The sequence below is a fragment of the Simochromis diagramma genome, unplaced genomic scaffold, assembly GCF_900408965.1.
Source record: "Simochromis diagramma unplaced genomic scaffold, fSimDia1.1 OVJJ01000426.1, whole genome shotgun sequence".
NCBI classification, from domain to species: Eukaryota; Metazoa; Chordata; class Actinopteri; order Cichliformes; family Cichlidae; genus Simochromis; species Simochromis diagramma.
In genome coordinates, this window is record NW_024387170.1 from 1,291,168 (window position 1) to 1,311,631 (window position 20,464).

General features: G+C 39.3%; 1 protein-coding gene across 1 annotated transcript in view; it reads right to left on the bottom strand.

Moving 5' to 3' along the window:
- Nucleotides 1-20,464, bottom strand: part of nrxn3a (neurexin 3a) — a 199,261-nt gene that overhangs the window by 47,979 nt on the left and 130,818 nt on the right. The window contains 8 exon segments of the mRNA XM_040049114.1: nt 4,714-4,833; nt 10,807-10,980; nt 12,910-13,100; nt 13,348-13,608; nt 13,694-13,814; nt 14,097-14,216; nt 17,547-17,573; nt 19,316-19,519. Coding sequence (XP_039905048.1) covers nt 4,714-4,833; nt 10,807-10,980; nt 12,910-13,100; nt 13,348-13,608; nt 13,694-13,814; nt 14,097-14,216; nt 17,547-17,573; nt 19,316-19,519 — 1,218 coding nt within the window.

Consider the following 20,464-nt stretch of genomic DNA (forward strand, 5'->3'; position numbering starts at 1 on the left):
CCGTGGTGTAGATCGGCTTGTTAATCTCGGTAATGGTGGCGGCGTCCCTAGTGCTGCATTCACATCATCTAGTAGATCTTCTGAGGGTACTTCACGTAGTCATGGTAACTGGAGGTTAAGGAGGCTGCGGAGGATCCAGGTTTCAAGCTTTGCCATGATTCTGTCTTTCAGGTCAGTTCCTCCCGCATTCAATGATCCTTCTTCTATTGCACTTGGGGTTTGGTACCCAATCTCGGGTGGGGGTGACTAGACAACACTAGAGGCCAACTTCAAGCCAATAGTACAAGTGACCATCAAGTGCGGGATCTACCAAAGAGATGCTCTGTCCCCACCAATGTTCCGTCTAAGCTGCGCACGTGCACAATTGCGCCCTGATGGCACGGTCTCTGCGCAGAGAAAATCTGCACACAAAAAAATTCTAACCTGAATTGAAATTAAAGTAAATATGTGCCGACACCGGTGCTGATGTGGAGTGAAGCCATGTTAATGACAATGTGTACAAACATTGGAGATGTGAGCAGGACAGACGGAACAACTGACGGGAAAAGTGTGGACTTTATACCAGTTTTTAAATTGTGTTGATCGGCCACGTAAAACCAGAGTTATGATAAAAATATCTGCACTGTTTGTTTTTCTTCCTGAATACTGTCGTTGTTTATATTTACTGTGGGAAGAAACGGTAAAAACGGCGTTTTATAAGAAAAACACTCGAAAGCCTGTGAGCAAAAACAGCCCCCCTCCCTCAGCCTTTCCTATTGGTGGAAAAATGTACCATGTCGACCAATCAAAACATGATATGGCAACATGGCATTTAGTTGTTAAGGGAGGGGGAAGTTTTAGGAGTGATGGCGCTGTTTTGAGATGTGAGAGATTTCAGACGTTTGGCATAAATCTTGTGTAGTTAGTGTGTAGTTAGTGTGTAGTTAGTGTGTATTCTAGTCAATAGTTTTGTTGTGTGTGTCAGAACAATGAGGCGACTGCTGAGTGTTACAGGTGTTACAGCAGTGATACATCTGCTGCTGTCAGGCCTGCAGGTATCAGGCTGTTGTTCTCCTTCATCTCATAGTGGACACAAATTATTTTTTGGAGTGGCACAAATAATTTGTGTGGCATCAGATTTGATGCAGAACAGCTGATTGTTCTGTAAATAGTTTATAATGTTTATTTTTAAACGCCTTGGCTGCATTTTCAGGTAAACAGCTGCAAAAAACTTTGTTTCCATAACTCAGTTACTTTTTTGAAGAAGTAACTATATAATTAATTGCCCAACATTGGTCATTATTTACTGTGTTTTGCAGACAGAGTTACAGACTCTCTCCCAGACCACAGACTCATAATACAAGTCAGAGCTTTAGTTGTGTTTTCAAAATTGGAGTTCAAGTTATTTTTCCTTCCAATAGTGTTAACATACTACACAGGTCATGAACAAGATTGTTTTTAATTTTCATTGTAACTGGGCTAAAGCAGTTAATTAAAAGTAGTCTAACAGAAATGTAAATGCTGTAATTTGATTATTTTAATAAACCATGTAACTTGGATGGATTGGATGCTGGCGTGACCACAGTGCACACGTCTGCTGTTGCTCACAATGGTCCAAGGGACGCTCAGGGAGTTTGTGTGTTCGCTCAGACACATGAAACATTAGAGGGAACATTGGTCGCCACTGCTGTTCTGCATAGGCCTGCACTGGCCTGAATCCCCTCAGTGAGATCATTGACAAGACTGGCTACGGAAACCGACTGAGGAATGAAGTTGTTGTCAGCCACCTCAAGCTGTATGCCAAGAGTGAATGAGACATCGATTCACTGATCCACACCACCAGGCTACACAGCAATGACATCAAAATGTTGTTTGGATTGGAGAAATGTAGTCAGATGATAACAAAGAGAGGGAAGGTAGTCAGAACTGAGGGGATTGAACTACCAGAAGGCAACATTGCAGACATAGAGGACAGTTACAAGTACCTGGGGATCCCACAGGCGAATGGGAACCATGAAGAACCCGCTAGGAAAGCTGCAACCACCAAGTACCCGCAGAGGGTCAGGCAAGTCCTGAGGAGTCAGCTGAATGGTAAGAACAAGATCCGGGCCATCAACACGTACGCCCTGCCCGTGATCAGGTACCCTGCTGGGGTAATAGGCTGGCCAAAGGAGGAGATAGAAGCCACTGACATCAAGACAAGAAAGCTCCTTACCATGCATGGAGGGTTTCACCCCAAGTCCAGCACCCTGAGGCTGTACGCTAAGCGGAAGGAAGGGGGCCGGGGACTGGTGAGTGTCAGCACCACAGTCCAGGATGAGATAACGAGCATCCATGAATACATCACGAAGATGGCCCCAACTGACCGAGTGCTCAGTGAATACCTCAGGCAGCAGAAACCCAAGAAAGTGGAGGAAGACGAGGCACCATCATGGAAGGACAGGCCCCTGCACGGTATGTACCACCGGCAGATAGAGGAGGTGATATCCAGAAATCCTACCAGTGGCTGGACAAAGCTGGACTGAAAGACAGCACAGAGGCACTAATCATGGCAGCACAGGAACAAGCTCTGAGTACAAGATCCATAGAGGCTGGGGTCTATCACACCAGGCAAGACCCCAGGTGCAGGCTGTGTAAAGATGCCCCAGAGACAATCCAGCACATAACAGCAGGGTGCAAGATGCTAGCAGGCAAGGCATACATGGAACGCCATAACCAAGTGGCCGGCATAGTGTACAGGAACATCTGTGCCGAGTATAACCTGGAAGTCCCGAGGTCAAAATGGGAGACGCCCCCAAGGGTGGTGGAGAATGACCGAGCTAAGATCCTGTGGGACTTCCAGATACAGACGGACAAAATGGTGGTGGCTAACCAACCGGACATAGTGGTGGTAGACAAACAGAAGAAGACGGCCGTAGTGATCGATGTAGCGGTTCCGAATGACAGCAACATCAGGAAGAAGTAACACGAGAAGCTGGAGAAGTACCAAGGGCTCAGAGAAGAGCATAAATGATCTTTAAAAACTGAATATGAGAACATATTGTAATAAAAGCAAAAGCTGACATCAGAATGTTGTAGTAAAAAAATTATAAAACAAAGTTATTGTATACCCATTGCCCTCCCTTAACCAGTACATTTTTGAATAGTTTAACGAGCCCTGTTTCAGATGAAATGATAAAATCGTGGGATTTTATACAATGTTACCACCTTGAAAAGGCATAGAATAGTAGGAATGACTCAGCACTACTTCAACTTAGCGCAAACCTATAAAAAAACTATGCAATACTTTTCCTGACAAGCAAGCATCCAAGATGTCTGAATGAAAAGAAACCTACGGGGAAGTTCTTCCACCTTAGGAGAAATTGCTCAAACTTCTGGAAGAGGAATTTAAAACCAGGTTAAGGATATTCAAGATATAAAAAGGAAAGTGCCACTCTTACACAACTGACAAAACTTACAACTACACTTTAATATAATCAAGATCTGAAGTACTGAAAACTGAAACTCAATTCAAAAAACAAAAAGAATAACCTTCATCACTGAATTTAACCATAATGATCAGCAACTTAAGGATATAGTTAAAAGACAATGGCAGATTCTAATGGCTGAATCATCTGAAGGAAAACTACAGATGTGACAAATGCATGCACATAACAAAATTGTATATTTACTACTATTACTATGTGTTTTTTTACTTTTCCACACAGTGGTAAGAAGTTTCCTGTTAAACAGTTCATAAACTGCAGCACAACATCACAGTCGACAAGCTCAAATGCCCCTGTGCTCAAGGTTATATTGGACAAATAAAGAGAGCACCTAAACAACCTCTTTGAGAAGACAAAAAAGTGTATGTGACAGCCAAACACTATCATGAAGCTAACTATGGTTCTTTTGCCACTCTGAATTTTATCGTTTTTTAACTCAATGCAACTCAGTTCATCTAAATTGATCTCTCATAGAGAGATGCTTTGGATTTCAGTGCTCCATACAGTGACTCCTGCTGGTCTGAGTGATGTTTTTCTTGTAAAATGCATTTTTGTGAACAAGCTTATATGAGACATACAAAAATACAAAATGTTTATGATAAAACTTGAGAGAACACTTCAATTGTAAACACACTAATCTGTTTTAAGATTAATAATTTTTTCCATATTGTTTTGAGGAAGAGATGAGAATTACCAGCAGACTATTTGGTTTCATACTGATATGTTAGCGTGTTTGCTGGCACGGTCAGATGCACTAGTGTGTTTGACAGTTTTGTTCTGTACCCTAGCAGCACTGGAGTTACATTATTTTGGTTTAGCACCACGGATGAATGTATTGGGAAAGAACATCCTCTTCAGAGACTGAATGTCTTCCCAAATAATTTTGCTTAATATCTTGCTGCACATCAAGCACACACGCAAGCTGGTAAACAAAGAAACATGTCCACACAATGTTAAATCCTTCATTTTTGTCCATGATTATTCTTTGTAATTGGAATCCACAGCTAGGAAGATTTAATACTAAGCATACATCAGTGCCACTCACCACCACTAAGGTTCAGCTAAATTAATATTTAGTGTATAGGCTACATATTTCTAATAATATAAAGCTGACTTGCAACATGTGTATTAATATGCAGTCAACACATTGAATGTTCTCCATTTAAATTTTTTTCTTGAATCTCACATTTGTCACTCACTGGTCACAAAAAAGTGATATTGTATGAATGTGACATTAGATATTACTCACGGTCATTGCATTGTGTGCCGGTGTATGAAGTCATGGAGCAGTCGCAGGTGTAGTTCTCCCACTGTTGAATGCAAATGCCCATGTTGGCACAGGAATCCTCTTGGCAGGTAGTGCTGGGTCCTGGGGATCAAGACAAAAGAAGCAAACACAAAACTGGCAAAACTGGCTTCAGTTCAGTGTTGCAGCTCAAAATATGTATATGATTCTCCTATACTAAAGAATGAGAGGAACGATTTATGATCAGGGTACAGAAACAGTGGTACTGAAGAGGACTCACCTCTGTGCTTGTGCTGCCTCAATGCAGCATTCATAACCACTGACCACAATATTTTAGTACAGAGATTATAACATGCTGTGGTTTGAAGCAAATCTATTGAATAGTTTACATTTTGTACATGTAAATGGGAAGTCTTCACACACTCAGGGTAATTATGGAGCTACTCAGTGTTTTGGTCCTGGGTAATTTAAGAAATACTTACATTAAAGCTATGTATCAGTTAGTTTTGAGTTTACCAGTCCATAGTTTTTTCATTTATATTTTAAGTTCTTGATTCTCTTTCGTGCCCAGTCTGTCCCATTCTTGTCTTTGTCTCATCACCGGTGTCTCCTGTGGAAGTGATTTGTGTCCCCATGTCCCTCTGGTCTCTCCCTGTTCTGTCTCCATACTTATCTAGTTCATAAGCCTTCCTAAAAATCCCTACAAATCTTAGAAATGTGGTTTTTAAACAGATACATACTTGGCATTAGGTTTCACTCTATTATTGCTGGGTCTTTATCTTAAAATATACAGTGATCAGGCATACCATTATGATCACCTGCCTAATATTGTCTAGGTCCCAGTCCAATGAAATGGTCTGCACGGTCTGCAACAATGCTTAGCAGGACCAGAGTATCACACTGCCACTGCTGGCTTGTCTTCTTCTGCTGTCAGGTGTTCCCCAGGTATGCAACACACGCACCCGGCCATCCATGCAATGTAAAAGGAAACATGATTAATCACACCAGGCTACCTTCTTCCATTAGTTAGGGGTACAGTTCTGATGCTCATGTGAACATTGTTAGTGCCCTCGGTGGACAGGGGTCATCATGGGCATGGGTCTGCAACTATGAAGCCCCAAACACAGCAAACTGCAATGGACTGTGTATTCTGACACCTTTCTATAATAATCAGTGTCATTTTCAATTCAATTCACTTCAATTCAATTCAATTTTATTTATATAGCGCCAAATCACAACAAAAGTCGCCTCAAGGCTCTTCATTTTTCAGCAATTTGAGCTACAGTAGTTGATCGGTTCATTTTTCATGCACATTAGAAATATCCTGTCTCAGAGTTACGCTGAAAAACTAGTTCATGCATTTATTACTTCTTGGCTGGACTAATGTAATTTATCCTGTATTGGCTTCCATTCATTGGCCCCAGATCCAAATCCTGCTCCTCACATACAAGGTCTTAAATAATCAGGCCCCATCTTATCTTAATGACCTTGTAGTACCATATCACCCTATTAGAGCACTTCGCTCTCGCTCTGCAGGCCTACTTGTTGTTCCTAGAGTATTTAAAAGTAGAATGGGAGGCAGAGCCTTCAGTTTTCAGGCCCCTCTTCTGTGGAACCAGCTTCCAGTTTGGATTCAGGAGACAGACACTATCTCTACTTTCAAGATTAGGCTTCAAACTTTCCTTTTTGCTAAAGCATATAGTTAGGGCTGGACCAGGTGACCCTGAATCCTCCCTTAGTTATGCTGCAATAGTTGTAGGCTGCTGGGGGATTCCCATGATGCACTGGGTGTTTCTTCTTCACTCACTATGTGTTAACAGACCTCTCTGCATTGAATCATACTTGTTATGAATCTCTGTCTCTCTTCCACAGCATGTCTTTATCCTGTCTTCCTTCTCTCACCCCAACCAATCACAGCAGATGGCCCCGCCCCTCCCTGAGCCTGGTTCTGCCGGAGGTTTCTTCCTGTTAAAAGGGAGTTTTTCCTTCCCACTGTCGCCAAAGTGCTGCTCATAGGGGCTCATCTGATTGTTGGGGTTTTTCTCTGTATGTATTACTGTAGGGTCTACCTTACAATGTAAAGCGCCTTGAGGCGACTGTTGTTGTGATTTGGTGCTGTATAAATAAAATTGAATGGAAATTGAATGCGCATCACTGAAGTCTTGGCTGCCCATGAACAACCTGTCTGTCACTGCTGTTCCTTCCTTGGAAAAACTTTTGATAGATACCACTGCAGAGTGAGAACAAACTACAAGAGCTGCAGTTTAGGAGATGCTCTGACCATATCATCTAACCATCACAATCTGGTCCTTGCACTTGCTCCTTAAAATATTATCTATATATCTCTCACTCAATAATAGGTGCCAGAATAACGTGATCATCAGTGTTATTCACGTTACCTGTCAGTCATCATAATGTAATGTCTTATGGCTGTTAAAGTCCGTGTGGTGACTGTTGTTGTATTTGGCATTATATAAATAAAATTGAATAAAACTCAATACTGAATTTTGATTGGACTGAATTGGTAAAAGATCATTCAACTGCTACAGTTATCCCTAAAAATCTTTTTCTCATTGGAATGTGGCAAAATGTAGTTATTCTTTAAATAAACTACACTATTTTATATTTGAAATGAAGCATAGTACATTTCAGTTACTTCTGTTCAGACTTTCTGTTTGGCTGTTCTCTATGCATCAGTTTTAACGGCTGAGCTAGTTCATGTTTACAGGAGAGCTGAAGCCCATTCCAGCTGTCATGGTAGACGCGTGTGGACAGGCCATTAGTCTACTGGACTAACGTGGAGAGACGAACAATCATTCATGCTCACATTCACACTGACAGCCAATTTAGAATCATTAATTAAACAGGCATGCATGTCTTTGGACTGAGAGGAAGGTGGAGTACACAGAGCAGGAGGAGAGGCCCAGCCAGACCTTTGTGCTGTCAGAACGCTAACGCGACTGTGCCACTATAACAATGTGTCATCGATAACTTTGTGAATGTTAGGATGATAATGACAAATAAAGAGCAACGAGACGTTTTGTTAAACTACTTTGTGTGTTCTTGTTTGTATACTTTGGTTACTCACACACATTCATTTGTTTGGGAAATTATTGTTTATTTTTTATAACTTGAATGGTTGGTTTGCAATGATACTGAACAAAAACTTATTGTTATTCGACCTCAAATCATGTGATGGTCCAGAGACTTACCTGGTTAAAGATGCTCAGTTAAAGGAGGTATTCGGGACAAAGTCATGTTAACCGTTGAGGGGGGATTTTTTTAAACGTTAGCTTATAAGAAAACCCTAAAGCCCAGTTTTGATGCTTATTTGCTGTTTGTTAGCAGTGCAGCATCGCCCTCTAGTGACGGCAAAATGTATTGCTGCAGTCTGAACTCCCTAATTATAGATGGGCTTCGATATAGGCAACAAACTTACAAACAAACAAACAAGAAAAACTTTTAATGTGATGAAAGCTTGTAATGAAATTACAAACAATGAAATTTCAAACAGTTTAAAAGACTGTTGAGCTGATCGCGGTGTATTGCAAAAGAAAAAGAAAACCATACAAAAATCATACAAACACACAAAAATGCCATGGACAAGACCAACAAACTGCGATTGATGAAATTTTATTTGGAAAAATAAATTAATCAACCGATACTTTCTTGCGCTGCATACAGTACAATGAAATAACATTGTTTTCATTCTGATTCAGATTGTTATACCAAGGACATATACCGTTTCTTTTCTACTAAAATGAAATGTCAGCTAGCACATTTATTGGTTTAACATGGGGCTCTTTAAATAAATGTTCCATGAAAAACAAAAAGTACAATACATACATTTCCAACTCAATGATATGGCAGGCATAAGAAAAACTGCTGTATAGAAAATGATGTCCATGCAAACAGATTGTGGAAGATGGCCCATAAAACAGCAACAAATAAATAAGTGAATAATAAAAATGCACAACTTTTACAGGGAGATGGAAACATTTTGTCCACAATGACATTTGTTTTCTTGTGCAAAATGTTTCAACGGCCCATTTTGGTGTAGCTACACAGAACATGTTAAAACCTTTGGCAAGTTTTTCTTTGTGAACAAAGGTCTGTGTGAACTGAAAACCAAATATAGCCTGATGCAGAAATAATGGCAAGATGTAAAACTGCACATCCTACAAATAAAGATATAAACTATTTTTTGAAGTAGTTTCATTGTTATTTGCTTTGTACTTCTGCAGCTGACCATTTGTAAACCCCGGCTACCTCAAACAGCAGTAGTCTAACAAAAAAAAATGTAATAAAAACAGTGATTCCCATCGAAAGTTCCAAATATTATTCAAAAGAGTCACATAAATTTTTAGCTTTGATTTTTTATAATAGATATATAACAGCTTGATCTCTTGGTAAAGTGTGAGAGTCATGAAAAAAACAACTTAATGAGAATGTTTTAACCAAAATCAGCACATTGTTACTACGTAACCACAGCCAAGATATTTTCAGTCCAGTTGCCACAGGTGTATTTAATCAAGCACCAACCATCAGATCTGTATTTACAAACGGCAGTGAAAGAATGGGTCATTCTGAGAGCTCACCGAGTTCAAGCATGGAAATGCAATCGGATGCGAAGTCAGTTTGTGAAATTCGTGGATATTCCATAATGAACTGTGGTGTTGTGATGGTATTATTCCAAAGTGGAATCATTTAGGAATCCTAACAACTCAGCCACAGAGTGGCAGATCATGTAAAGGTGCCATGCATTGCTGTGACGTAAGTGTGTAAGAGTCTCTGCTGACTGACTAACAGTTTCAGCCTTGCCCATCAACATCGGCACAAAAACAAAGGCGCTTCATGGCATAGGTTTCCATGACCAAGTACCTCCTGTACTTGTAATGTGTAGTCGCCCCTGTACTTTTCTTCATATGGTCTATTTACATGTTCATGGCAGAACATACACAGTGCAGACATAAAATATGTTTTCTTGTTGCTTAAGTTTCAAAGGCATGTCGACTGTCATATAAAAAAATCTACTTGGGTCCATGTCCAATGTTTCGCCTAATGCTATTCCAAATATAACATTTCCTTGTAACATAGTCATTTCAGTGCAGTAATGGGATACATTACTGCAGCTTTCTGTTGTCCTATCTTGTTTGGTGGCCCCAGTGAGGATAAAGATTTTTGCAGATGTATGACCATCTGAAAAATTATAACTGATGTAACAATAACCAGTGCAAACACAAAAGTAATGATAGTTATGGTTACTGTAATGAATTATCTATAGAGAGTACAAAAAATGAAATACATTACTTTAAAAAAGTAATAGAAATGATGATACTTAATGACCTCAACAATGATGTACACAAAGAAATAGTTGTCATTTTGTCACCATTTATGACAGTGCTCTGAGACCAGAGAGAACTTTATTTACTGTGTAGCATTGTCTCATCTGAATACATTACTCTGTGGGCTTTAAAGGTTGAAATGGATGTAAACAATGATCCACTCAGGACTGACACATCATTGGCATCGTGACACAGGACAATGTTAACATGACGGTGTTCAGCATATGTAGTCAGAAGCATTGTAGCTAACTCTCAGAGTTAGTGTAAGTGAAGAATAACGTGAGTATGTTGAAGGAAATGTAAATGTAGTGACTCTCTCTGTCTTTTGTCCTTTTACTGATATACCTGAGCCAGCACCCATTAGAATCTGTTTTTGTTTTGAATCAGTTATAAAACTTAATATTCATATCATTCAGAAAAAAAACTTTACAAAAGCATCATAGATTAAAAAAATAAGAGAGGTAATCTTTGCATTAGCAAAGGCTGCATAAATAGTGATGATGAAGGCTCTGTAAGGAGGCAACCGATGTGGCCGATAACTTGGTTTTGTAAGAGGAACTGATTTGATCAGAATTCTAACAGTGAATAAGTGAGGCAACAAATACAGTTAATAAGACGAAGCGCCTTCCATACGGTCTCATGGATGAAGAGCTACTGTTTGCATTGAGCAGGAAGAAAGGGCTGCTGGAGTTGGAGTTGAAGTTTGTGTTGTAGTAGTCTAAATCAGGCTGAGATTTGAGGGACGGTGTACCTTCACATCCACGTTCAATCTGCCCGCTGCGAAACAATGCATCGTTGAGGAGATCCGGTAGACGACCATTGAGGTCCACTGACGCCAAACAGCCCTGGAAGCCTTCTCTGGAAGCCACCAGTTTAGGCAGGTTGCCATACATGCCTGGACCCAGTCCAGCAATGAACAGATCACCTGGGGCACAGAAAAAATGTAAAAGTGCAGGAGAATATTATCTTTAAAAATATTATGGATATTTATAGAAAGATTTGTGTTGAAATCTTTTCAGATCTAAACGGCATCAGGACAAACAAAACAGAACTTTTAATTAATTACGAAACCGAACTAAAGAGAGCCCACATATCACACAGGCTTTTCCTCTTGACAGCTGTACACGTACGTGGATTTTTATTGTTGTTGTTGTCTGAATACAACGCTGGCTGATTTGCAAATGTATGCTAATTATTCACATTCTTATTGCTTGAGCCCACAAACTATTTTACTGTTGCATTACTGGGAACACCAGAAAGATCCGTCTGCACTGTCTTGTTAAGTCTGATGCAGTTATTGGGGGTGGTTTTAAAAAATAAATTTCCTCTATCCTAATCGATTTTAGTTTAAATAAAGTGAGATCGATTCACTAAATCCTGAATCAATATTTCAATATAAAAGTATTTTGTCAGAATCTCAGGTTAAAGCTCACAAAACTATTTCAACAACCACCAAACAGCTAAAACAGTAAATGAGAGCAGGTAAACGGATTCCACACAAAGATGTGAAACACAAAGCGTGGATCATTCACCCGACGCCACGTACACCGACATCTCACAGATTCTGAAGCTGCAGGTTTCGTCACTCTCTGACCAAAACTCGCTGAACCATCAGCAAAACAAAATGATCAAAACTACGCTTCATGCATTTCCTCGTACTTTTGCTGTTTTGCTTCCACCACGATAAAATTGCACTTCAGCTTTCTTTCAGTGTACTCACAGACCAGTTTACCATCAAACGACTCTGTTGTCTCCATTATTCGCTTGCTTATTACGCACCAGTCTACTAGTGTGTACAGTGCTGCCGGCCGCTGTTTTTTTTTTTCCTCAAAAATAGCCTCAGGTAATGTTCACATGTTGTATCATAGTTTTCTTTAGTTTTTGTTCTACTGCAGAATATTTTTAAGGTTATAGGCCAGAAAAATCTGCTTGTTTTTCTGTTTTATCCTCAGTTACTTTGACACAAAGGCCTCTGCTGTGATGCTCACACCTCTGATGAAGTCTCAGCTTTGTTTTTATACATAGATATAAAAATATGGACATGTACTGATAAATGATCAGAATTCTAATATTTCTGACTGTCTGAGTCAAAACTGAATCGAATCGAATTGGGACCGTCGAGTCAGTTATAGAAATCAAAATCGATACCCAGCCGTGGTAGTTGTTCTCTTCAAAAACCAACTCCTTCATTTCACAAATGCAAACAGGCATCAAGGCACGACTGGGGAATAGTCCTGAAGTATTTCAGTGTCAGTATATTGACCCACACTTCCTGCTGACAACGTCACGCCTAGCATCCATGAAAAGATTAAAGGTACGTTAGAAGTAAGTAGTAAGCTGGCTGACCAGTTGGCATCAAAGGATGTACGCCATGAGCCCATCCTCCACACAATTAGTCATTAATATTTGGCAGTCCTAAACTTTAACTTCAAATTTAACTATGTCAACAGTGATCATCGTTCTGAATTGTGAAATTATTGGATTTATATCCCCAAGGTTACAGCATGCTCCACAAAGTGTCAAAAACTGGGCTTGAAGGCGCGCTACACACACAGCTAAGAGGATTGTGCATCTATAGTCCTGAAATTGAAGCAGCTTGAGTAGATCGTAGTAAAGTTTATTCATAATAATGATAATAATAATACATTTATTTATAGGCATCTTTTAAAACCCTCAAAGGGCTTGAGGTATGGTTTGTGTGTCTCCTGCCAAAATGAAACCAGGAAGCTTTTGCATGTCAGGTAAAATGTCTTAACCACTATACCACAGAGCGTAACTTAAACACTCGTTTCTTATCAGTGCAGCAAACAACCACTATATCTAAATGAAAAACTGAGTCATATCTTGAGTGTACCTTTAAGGTCCAGATTCTTGGCACCATTGATACTCTGACTAGTGGCTGTAGCATCTACTTTCAGCGTATGGGTGTTGCTGTTGTCTCGGGTAATAGCCACATTGTGCCACTGATTGTCATTTAGTGCCCTTTCACTTTTTCCCTTGATGAGGTTGGGCCCATTTCCAAGGTCAAAAACATAGTGTATGTACCTACAAGAGAAAAATCACTAGTTTAACAACAAAAACAAGTGTGAAATAGCAATACAAACATCTGCTATTTGCAAATTAGTAAAAATATAACAGAAAGATGAATTTTATCCTATAATGAAGGTTTGGCCATGATCAGGATATCAGACTTTTGACAAAAATGTGTTTGTTCGTTATTCTTATTGGAACACAATAAAATCAACCAGCCATTAAGAAAAGTTTAACAGGTATCCTCTAAAGGAAAGTTTACCCTTTAACTAGTTCCACAGCAATGAAATCATTGCCGTCTCCAGAGTTGAAGAGTATGAAGCCATCTGGTGAAGTGGTCTTGAACTGAAAGAAGAGGTGCATGGACGTGTAGGCCTGTAACGTGGCCAAGCTGAGATAGCTGCTCTTGGATTTGAAGGTGACAGGGTCAGCGATAATGGAGCGAATCCCAAAGCGGGCATTGAGCTCACAGTAATCAATGTCACCATTCTTGCATAAGTCAATGTATAGCATGCCGTTAAATCTGAGAAAAAGAAAAGAACATGTAGGCAAAAATAAGGAAACATTTTTAAAAATCTACAGAATATTCATCTTAGAAGTAGAAATACCTTAGGCTCTGGAGGTGACCAATAAAGCTGGATGGGATGCTAGAAACAAACCGGCGCTCTGTCATTATGCCTGTTTCGATGTTATGGAACTCCAGACGAGTGTGGTCACCCACCATTTGGCCTGGAGACGGGGAGGGTGGAGGGGAAGGGTTGAAAGAAAGACAAAAAACGAAAAGAAAAGAGAACACCGTCTGACACTAACACAAAAGGGCTGATTTAAGGAGAAAATTACATTACACAGTATTAGATGAATGCAAACTGACACTAATGGGTACATGTGTACTTGCTTTTTTGGAGCAGAATTACACACTGACTTTAGTGTTTATGGCGAGATGCTGTAGCATGGTGGAATAACACTGACAAAGACATACTAAGAATATTTCCAGTTGATGGAGGCAAGTACCTTCTGCTACATCATCGTCAACCGTTAGCTTGTAGGTTTTGCCACGACGCACCACACGCACTGTATGCCATTCATTATCATTGAGCTTTTGCCCAGCATACAGGGTCTCCGGTCCCTTGCCTGAGAACAATGGTCAGTCACAAAGTTAAGGACATCCTGAGAGCCTAAAACCAAACATTTGCTTCCCACCAGTGACAATAAGAACATTTACAGGTCTTCCACAACCTGGTTAGTAGTTTAAAAATGAGGGAAAAATTGGATTGAAATTAGATCTGATGGGAAACAAAGGTTTGATATAGACATTCATTTATTTACACAGGGTAAATGATATGAGCACAGATGTCAAACATCTGTGCTCATATCATTTACCTGACTGCTAAGCAGTAGAAATAATTGCTTTTACTCATCATAGAGTTAAAGAAATCTTCCTGTCATTCCTTCCATGTTCTGCACTGCTTTTTTATCTTCATTTCTTAATCTCCTGCTCCAATAACAAAATGCTATTAACATGACCAGTGTTATATGTTTGTGTTTAGCAAACATTAGGGCTTTATATCAGTAGTGCCGAACCCCCGGGCCACGGACCGGAGTCGTTTGGTACCGGGTTGCCAGAGTCGAGGCTCAGGTGTGAAATTCATGCTTTTCAGGGTTTTTATCGTTTTTTATCGTTTTCAGTGTTAACTTGGTTTCCCTGGGTCTTTTCCCGTGTGAATCAATTTTCTCTTTTTTTTTGGTACCAGTAGTGGTTTTATTTTGTTGTATTTATACGCAAAACCTTAAAGGCCGGTCCGTGAAAATATTGTCGGGCATAAACCGGTCCCTGGCACAAAAAAGGATGGGGACGGCTGCTTTATATTATTGGAAACCATTTTTTCAGCCACACCTGATCTCAGGGCAGGAGGAGAACTATTCTTTCCTTTTAGAAAAGTATGAAACTACTTCAGGTTAGAAAACAGTCATGGGATTTAAAAGAAATTAGCACTGATGTGGAAAACAGGTTGGTCATACAGTTTTATTCATTTATCTTTAAATTAATTTAAGCATTTTCTTCTTTACATTTACATTATTTACATCAGTGATGCCACACATGGAAATGCAGAGGAAAGTGGGGTAAGGGTAAATTGATGCACCACCTGTATTTTAGCAATCACAGGCAGATTTTATAAAAAGATGTGTTGCATCATAACAATCCAAAACTAAAATAATATTTTGTATGCATGTGAGACATGGTGGCATTTATGTCACCAGCATATGTCAAAGTCTGTAATTATAGAACTATTTGCAGTATTTTGTGGCAGTCGAGGCGGTGCACTGAAATGTAAAAGAGAAAATTAAAGAAAAGTTTAACTTAGTTTGAGTCTTCAGTCTTAATCTTTCACAACCGTAGACGAGAAACGTAATTATATTTTTCCATGGTTGCTGGACCAACCTATCCTTTGCTCAAGCAGCTCCAAGAATTTGGTGGACCTCATATATTTAATTGTTTATTTGAGTGACTGGAAGTGGATAGCTAACATCCCATCAATGTGTTAAATGCATGGTGCTACAACTTTTGGTATCGATCCAATACCAAGTAAATACACAAGTAATACAGATACCAACACTGTGAACCTATAAAGACAGATTATGTAGGCAAGTTGGCGAGAAGTTGATGAGATTGATCATCACCAATTTTCAAGAAGCTGTCTGAAACGTGGGAAACAATTTTAACAGTTTTTCTCATTTATATCAAAAAGCTCAAAGGATAATGCATATTCTCAATAACGTGTAATATTCTCAATATTAATATTAGTTTTTAATATGTACATTCTTTGAGTATTTAAATTAAAATCTAAATTGGGTTAAATCATTTTGATTACATCTTTAAGCTGATCGAATCTCCATTACCCCATTATGAGTAAAAGCAATCGTAGTGATCTTGGAAATGACTGTAAAACAGCAACAGACACACTATAAGTAGAAAGAGCTTAATGATTCATCACAGCTAGCCTGAAAAATGCTTGGAAAGTTCCCTAACATAACAAACTATCCTGTGAACTAGTTTCCTCTGAAAAACACGCTTTCTTCAATAAATAGTCAAATATTACATTTAATTAAAAGACTGTTTGATTTTTCAGTCTTTTGAATCTGGGTTTATGTTAGGAGTGTAAAGTACTCAGCTAGTTGTCATTAGCATGCATATTACTTATGGAAACACAAATTTCAGCTTAAAAAACTGTCTCGTTGTACAGAAAAAGTAATGGACTGAAAATGTCCACCTGATGAAACAACATGTGAATTTTTCCTTGGATTTATATTTCTCTATTAGTGTGCTTTGAAAAATAAGGAGTGATAGCTCCTAGTTCTACATGGGTTTTATCACAGCATTATTATGGATATTATCAATGTTTTAACAAACACTCAAATTCAAAATGATTCACAAAATTCAATTTTTATGGTTACATCGTTTGTCAAGTTTTCCCCTGAAATAAGGCTTTAATATTTGGTGTTTATAAATTCCTCACATAAAATCAAAGGTAGTTCATGAGCACTCGTGTGCTGGGCATGAACGCTTACACACCTAATTACTTTAGTCCCTTTAGACAAAGTTTAAATCTGAGTACTTTCAGTCGTGTTCCACTGAAGACAGAGGCTTGTATGATTTAGTCAAGTTCATCATTTTGGTGCTAACCAATAATGACAGATTAATAATAATCGTTTAATAATAACTTACCTTGTTCAGTGTCATTTACCTACATCAGTGTTAACTTCAGGCTATTACTGCACTCTTTAGAGAACAATATGTACTAACTTACAGCTAAAGCAGAAGCTCTACACCAGCAATTTCTATTGGTTTGCTACCACAGAACATAACAGTTACTCATCCTTTTCATACATTCTTACCAAATTTCATATTTATCTTCATCTAATTTTAATTTCCATCTTGTGAGGTAACACCAAAAGGTTGTTCATCTACCGTACCAGTGTCTCCATTACTGAGGCAATATGGTGCCATAGCGCCAAACTGGACAACAATGTCAGTAGTACTCTGCTAGTATTGGCTCTCAATTATTATTTCCCACTCTGTACCAAAGAATGTGGCAAATGTAGTGAAATATACTGTATTTACTGTATATTCACGTATTTTTCTCCTAAGGAAGGTAAGAGTAATTTAATCTCATAAATCCTTCTTTAAATATTGGTTATGTAGAGTATAGAGGAAACAGAAGACTGATTTTATCTGTGATCCTCTGGCATATATAAAATGAGCCAACACGCCCAAAATGAGGAATTGTGTCATCACCATTTAGTTTCACTGAGTCTGTTTCTACTGCTTTATGTTGCTCAAACTCACCCTTCAAATAAGAAGATGTTGGATTTTGAAAAATTACATTTCTTTCTTCTTTAAAAAATAAAAAACATCGATATCATTAACAAACAAAACAAAATGAAACTTGAGTGTTAACTTACTGGAGTTACAGTTTATCCTGATACAGTCTAGATGGGGAAGAATAAATGACAGATGAAATTGCATCCTTCAAGGTTACTGCTGCAGACATCCAAAAACAAAAAATCCACCCTTCCGGGGACGTACACATGCAGTAAGGCAGCCATTTCATCCCATTGGTCTATCTTTAGAATGATCTCTAAGTCAAACAATCATGTAATAAATATAACATGTCATTACTCAATACATTAATTTCTGCTCTTTTGTTAATCAACAGTGCTGTAATTAATAATTGTTTAAGTGCTATATTTACATAAAAATGGCCACTTGTAATACCAGCTACATGGGTTTTCCGACCCAACACTATTTGACTTTGCATTTAAATCAAAGACTCCGCACCAGTAAAATTGCCTCAGTTACTTAATAAAAACAACCAATAATTATAAATGGATCTGATATTCAAACAGATTTTTTTTTTAAATAAACGTTTGTAACTGAGAAAAAGCAAGTTCATTATCTGAACTAAGGCCAGAATAACTGCCGCACACTGCGACAGCGAGGGTTGGTCACCATGTGGCTGGTGGTTTCATGTGTCGTCAACCGCAACAGAAAAGTGGGAGCAAACAGCCACGATCCAGTCAGCACCAGCACCGTGCAGAAGCACAGGAACCCCAAGCATCAAAACTCCTGCTATACTGTTCCTGCATGTCGCTACGCTCCATCAAAGGGTCAGGCTACTAACATTAACACTTAGTACAAAACTACATGGATTAATATGGGATAGAAAATCATATAAAGTACTGACCAATTGGCGCTTCATTTTTGAAATTAAAAAACAAGAGTATGCCTCATAAAATTCATCTAAATGGTATACAACTTACACCGTTAATCAAACAAGACAAACTGTATGTACGATATAGAACAGACAAAATGCAGTTTGTGACTCGTGTTTCTTTGCCATTTCTTCTTCTTTTCTTTTCTTTTTAACATTGGGGTTGCAGCTAGCTGTAGGTTTTGCTGGGCTCTGTTCTCGGGCTGTTCGCCTGACGGGCCGCAGGCTTAAGGCCTTTGAAGGTGTGAATACCATCTTTTGACAAAGCATGATGGGAAATGGAGTTGATGGGAAAACAAGCAAAAGGAAGACGCTGAAAAACCACAAAATTTAATAACAAAAAGAAACTATCATGAGCAACAAAAAACAAAAAGACACCCAGAACAACAGCAGGGTGACACAGAAATTACCTGATGTCAGACACAAAAATGAAGGTCGTAGAAAGAAAACTTGTTCCTTTTATATCCTATCCTGCTGAATGATGGATCAGTGGTTATTCTTACTACGAATTACATCTGAGAAAATCTCAGCACAGTCTGTTCTTTAAAAAAATAGATAAAATAAAAACAACAAAATGAAACCAGATATAGAACCTGTTTATGATGTGTATTCTACTTATTTTGCTTTTACTGTCTCAAAGGTTCTATAAACAAAAGTGAGTACACGTTTCTGGTTCAAAGGTTTCCAAACATATTTAATAGTGAAGTAAAATGTATGTATTTTTAAATGTTTCCAGTAATTGCTGTCTGGTGATTTATGCACACATTAACACCCATGCAAAAGAGAACTGATTGCTGTTCTAAAGATGGTTGAAATCTTTGAGGGATCACTGTGATGAGTAACCAATGAAAAGACGGAAAAAAAAGAGAATAGAAAAGGAGAAGTTACCGCTCGACGGTAAACCATCTCACAGTGAAGGTGGAGGTGTAGTGGCAGATGGCTGGGTGGGGCATACGATACCTAGATTGACCGTGAGTTTGACGCGACTCCCGTCCAACTCCAGCCGTAGCGTGTCGGCTGAGTCTCGGGAGGTAGTGGCCATGAGGAGACCATAAGCCCGCTGGGAGCGAAACCGCAAAGACACATCCTCAGCTTCAGTATGCATGATGGTCGGCATCACAACCTTCATATACATGCTGCCATCATAGGAGAGGATTGAAGCCTCTGAAAGAGAAAGTCAGGAACAGAAGTAAAATACATGTATGTGGTTTTTTTCTCTTACTATTGTTCTCCCACAGAAAGGAAGTATGATAAGTCCTCGCCATCAAACTGGTCCTACAAGAAAAAGGCACTGGCTGGAAGGAGCATGCGTTTGTAGTACAGACAGATCCCAAAACCTTGCATATCCCTGGACTGCAAAGTATTACAATGCTCATCGGGCCAGGTGGATATTATCCACCTCTACCAGATTTAACCTCAACATTAGCTATCGACCAAGGTCCTGTCACATCAAACCTGATGTGCTGTCCCAGAAACTCTCCACCTCCTAGTCCTCCACAGAATAAGAAACCACCCTTTCACTGGACTGCATCATTGGTTCCCTGAGTTGGGAGATTGAGTCCCTGGTCTGGGATGCTCAGCTGGATAAGCCTGACACCAGAAATGGGCCACCCAGCTGTCTCCACATCCCTTTAAGGTTTATCCCCAGGTACTGTAACACACTGGGCCCATCTGGTAACACTGTCACCTTAACCATCATCAATCGCTTCTCCAAAGCTGTCCATTTTGTTGCTCTCCCCAAGCTTCCTTTATCTCTAGAAATTGCCTCGCTGCTTACTGACCACATCCTCTGGCTTCATGGAATCCCCTTCGACATTGTTTTGGATTGTGCGCTTCAATTCACCACTCGTGTTTGGAGTGAGTGGTGCACAACTTTGGGAGCACAGGTTAGTCCCTCTCCTGGCTTTAACAGGAATTTGAGCAGCAGAGGGGAACCAGACAGGGATGTCACCTGACTCCTATGCTTTTCACTCTCTATATTGAACCACTGGCCCAAATGATCAGGCAAAGTGACTTGATTACAGGAAAAAGAAATGAACAATCAGATAAATACCATAAGCCTATTTTCAGATGATGTTATGATTTATCTGTCAAACCCAACAAACTCCT